This window comes from Tupaia chinensis, unplaced genomic scaffold (genome assembly GCF_000334495.1).
Source record: "Tupaia chinensis unplaced genomic scaffold, TupChi_1.0 Scaffold000355_1, whole genome shotgun sequence".
Classification (NCBI taxonomy): Eukaryota; Metazoa; Chordata; class Mammalia; order Scandentia; family Tupaiidae; genus Tupaia; species Tupaia belangeri.
In genome coordinates, this window is record NW_006159850.1 from 640,041 (window position 1) to 644,307 (window position 4,267).

A 4,267-nucleotide genomic window follows, 5' to 3' on the forward strand; every position below is an offset into this window, starting at 1 on the left:
GTGTTCCGTGGGCCCGCCGCCCCACCCACCGCCCAGCCACACCCGGGTGACCGTGGGCTCTTGGATGCGGGGTCCGCTGGCTTCCCAGCATGAAGGCCGGCCCATGAGCCTGACCGTTCTGGGGCCTGTGAGCGACCCACCGTGGTCTCACTCCAGATGTGGCCACACGGGGGGTCACGTTCACGGGAAGAGGGTGTGGCATGTGGCCCATGCCCCACAGCCCACCCTTTGTCTCAGGAACAGACTCCCACGCTGGCACGGAGCCTGCCCACTGAGGACAGTCCTCCCAGCCGAGAGCCAGTCAGATGCCGCGGGGAGGTTCTGCGTCCGGGGGCCCATGTCCCGGGCACTGGAGGGAAGTCCACTGGCTGGCCCCTACAGGGTGACGCCCATGCAGACCCACCAGCCCCAAGATAGGAGGGCCCCAGGCAGGCCCGCGGCCCGGGGTGCCTCTCCACAGGCACACGCCCCGGGGCACGTCCGGTTCATGGACAAGCGCAGTGCTGAGGACCACCAGCCCGCCAGCAGTTGGGCATCTCGGGTGCCAGCTGTCCTCTCCTGACAGACGCAGGGAGGAAGGGCCACCCCGGCAGGTCACGCCGTGTCATCCTGCCCACACCTCGGCAGGACGGTGCCATCGGGAACCTCTCACGGCCCTGGGCACCGCCCGTTCCTGTCCAGCCCGTGTCCCGACCTGGGGTGCACTGGGCGTCCCCTGCAGAGGCTGGGCCACTGGATGCATGAGCAGTGCCCCCGGTGAGGGCTGGGGCTGGGGCTGGGCCCGAGCCAGGATCACAACTGAAGACACAGGGCATGGCAACAGCCCAGACCCTAGCTGGGCAGGAGTGGGCAGGGGCCAACCTGGGAGGGATGGGGACAGGGACAGGGTGGGTTTCGGGAGGGCTGCCCCACAGCCCTGGGAAGGGGGACGAGGGGCAGACGCCAGAGAGGGGGAGCGCTGCACGGCACTGCCAGGTCACCTGTGTGAGGGGAGCCAGGTGTCGGTGCCGGGGAAACGCCTGCCTGGCCGTGGTCTCCGAGAGGGGCTCTCAGTTACACTCAGGGCTCCACGCCCAGGAGGGCTGAGGGTTGTGGCCAGTGCGGGGTGTTGGGGGGGTGGCCCCCGGGAGAGGGGCCCGGCTAAGATGAGGTTCGCAACCCACCACCGTGGCCGGTCCCAGTGGAGGCAGGGCGGGTGCAGGCCTCGGAGACAGTCTATTTTGCCACCAAACTCCCTTCCCATGTGTCCCTCGTTTCCTGTCCCTGGGGTCCACCGGGATCAGCCATCCACCCGTTTCATCAACTCTGGGGCAACGGGCCCAGGGAGCGCCCGGGGCTCGGCACCCACATGGCGGAGGGCGTCTGCGGCTTATCTTGGCCTCTTAGCCAAGGCCAGGGCAGCCCCTCCAGCCTCCAAAGGATGGAGCCCCAGGCCGGGCCTCATCTCTGCCCCTCGGCCCCGTGCCTGGTCTGTGAGCAGCAAGATGTCCACAAGGCCAGTGCCGTGCGGGGGAGCCGGCCTCTGGGGAGCCACACAGGCCAGTGGTGCCCGGCCACAGGCCCCTGCAGAGGGGCCTGGCTACCTTGGTGCCCCTCTCGTCTCCCTCTGCGTGGACGGTGTAGGGGCCGTTCCCCTTCTGCAGGCCTGAGACTATGCGCACTTCCACTCCTGGCAGCGGGGTCCCCACAGAACCTGCAGGTGAGACACGGTGGAGGTGGTTGGAGGGCGGGAGAGCCAGGTGGTGCCAGGGTGTCACTGCTCGGGAGGGCAGCCCTGTGTGCTGGGGCGCCTGGCCATCGGCAGCATCCAGGACAGCTCCGGACGTCACCTGGACTTGGCAAGCAGCAGACTGCCCACCCCACACCAAGGCCTGTCCCACCCGCCCTGGACCGGCAGTCCTGTGGTTACAGGGGGCGGCGTGCTTCACTTTTTCAAATGGCCGTCAGCTTTTCCTGGGAGCTGTCACTGGCCCCATCTGCTGTGACGGCAGTCGCTCTGCTGGCTGGCCCTAAGACGGGTGGGGCTCCCTGCCCACACCTGCAGCCCCACAGGAGCCACCAACTGCCCCATGTGGCCCTCCGACCAGAGCGTGGCCAGGCCCGCCAGCACCTGCCACGAGTTAGTCATCCCTCTAACGGGCGGGGCAGTGTGCACTGCTGGCCAGTCGTCCCTGTGGTGGAGCTGGCCTGCCTGCCCCGCAGACGCAGTACCTGACAGCACGTGGTCACACCCAGTCCCTCTTCCGTCAGGATTTCGGGGATGCACACGTGCCGAGCGTGTAGTCCACACCGCTGGGCTAGGAAACTGCTAGTCATGTGGGGTCCGCCCCCACGACAAGGCCTCACCTCTGCGCTATGGGGCGGCCTGAGGACCTGTGACCGCAAAGATGCTCTTAGTGACTGCAGTCCACAGTCACGGGGCCAGCAGCTGGCGTAGGAGCCATGGTGCTGGGCTCCCATGTAGCCAACCACGGTTCGAGTCCTGGATCCGGTGGCTTAAACTCACAGTGGGTGCATGTGCGTGTGTGCCCAAGATCTCGAGAGGAGAATGGAGGAGAAGGTATTGCGGTGTGACCATCCCCCCTGGGGGGTGATTTCTCACTTCTGTCTCTCTGTCTCTCTGTCTTTCTGGGGAGTGCACGTGCCCTATAGCAAAAAACAAAACAAAACAAAACAAAAACCACCAAAAAACAAAACATAAAAACAAAAAACTCTAAAATAAAAGCCACTTAGCCACTTATCTGAGAGCAGGTTTACACCAGAGCTTAAAAGGAGGTGGGAGGCACCAGGACGGCGCTGAGCCTCGGGTCAGGGGTCAGGCCCAACGACACCGACGTGTCGGGAGAACGTTCGAGCTGGCGCGGCAGGGCTCCGAGGGTGCGGCTCCTCACGCAGGCCGCACGTGGGAGAGCGAGCGGGGTAAACCCAGCGTCCCTGAGACACCGGCTCACAGACGTCAACACCGTAACCACAAGTGCCCCAGCCAGGAAGCGCCGGCGTCTCAGCCAGCACCATAGCGAAGAGCCGAACACACGGGGCAAGTCACACACGTGTGAAAGACGCGCTCAAGAGGTCAGCGGTCACGGGACGGGCAGACGTAAGACTATCCTTCTACTTCAGAAAAACGGGGGCTCGGGGACAGTGCGGCCGCAGCTCTGCGTGAGGCGAGGACTTCCAGGGAGGCCGAAGCCCTGCCTGGGGGGAAGCCAGATGCTCGCCCTGTGTCCGCCCATCCACAGGACCGGGGTGCGGGGAGAGGCCTGCTGGTCCAGGACACCCTGGGAGCGGGCCTGGCGCCTGGGCTCTGGGCGCCCCGGGGGATGGGGACGCCATTCTCTCGGCTGCGGTGGCCCCTTGGCAGGACCGCAGATGTCCATCCCGGCAGACAGGAGGGCCCAGAGCCTGCCTGGGGCCGCGGCCGGGTGCGTGTGGGCCACATCCAGCCGGCAGGTGCTCGTACCTGGCAGGCGAGCTCCGGTCAGCGGGTTGGACAGGGCCATGCCAATCTCGGTCATGCCGTAGCGCTCCAGCAGGGTGTGGCCCGTGACGTCCTCCCACCTCTGCAGCACAGGCAGGGGCAGGGCGGCCGAGCCCGACACCATCAGTCTGCGGCACAAACAGAAGCCTCAGCTGTGGGGCGTGGCCTCGCGCCGGGGACCTGCCTCGGAGTAGGCCAGACTGGAGGTCTTCCGGGGCCGTGGCTGTGCGCTCATGCTCATGGGGGACAGCACAGAACGGTGTGGGAGGCCCCAGGGGACGGCCCGGCCGCGGCGGAGCTGGCTCGGGCCTCAGTGGCCACCTGCAGACGACATGCTGCTCACAGCAACCCTGACGCTGGCCGTTGCACTGAAGGTGACGGTGGTGGCACCGACTCGGGGCCAGCGTGCCGCGGCCAGAGGAGCAGAGGCTAGGGGGTGAGGCGACCGTAGCCGAGGTGAGCGGAGCGGGTCATGAGCTGGCGAAGGGTGCAGCCCCGTGTCTCCCAGACAGGCGGGTGGCAGGGCAGCTGAGGGGCCAGCGCTTTTCTGCTCCATGAGGTGACACCCACCAGGGCCTCCCCCCAACCTGAGCCTGGCAGGCTTCAGCACCTCTGCACCGCGCCCCTCCCCACCTCACTCCTGCCCTGGCTTTTGGTCCTGGCGGTGCGTGCCACACCCTACTCTCCACTCGGACGCCACAGCCTTGCAGCCCAGGTGCCTGGCAGGGGCGGCAGGTGTGTGGCGAGCCGCAGCTACGACGGGACAGGTGTCCGTCTCCTCGGCGCGTC

At 66.9% G+C, this 4,267-nt stretch overlaps 1 protein-coding gene across 3 annotated transcripts in view; it reads right to left on the reverse strand.

The window, feature by feature from the left end:
• The window catches only part of ACSF3 (acyl-CoA synthetase family member 3), a 22,272-nt gene that overhangs the window by 9,399 nt on the left and 8,606 nt on the right, over positions 1-4,267 (reverse strand). For all 3 annotated transcript variants that reach the window (XM_006152534.2, XM_006152533.2, XM_006152535.3), the window contains 2 exons: positions 3,461-3,606; positions 1,584-1,693 (listed from right to left, as the gene is read on the reverse strand). In XM_006152534.2, coding sequence (XP_006152596.1) covers positions 1,584-1,693; positions 3,461-3,606 — 256 coding nt within the window. The remainder of the gene's footprint in view (positions 1-1,583; positions 1,694-3,460; positions 3,607-4,267) is intronic.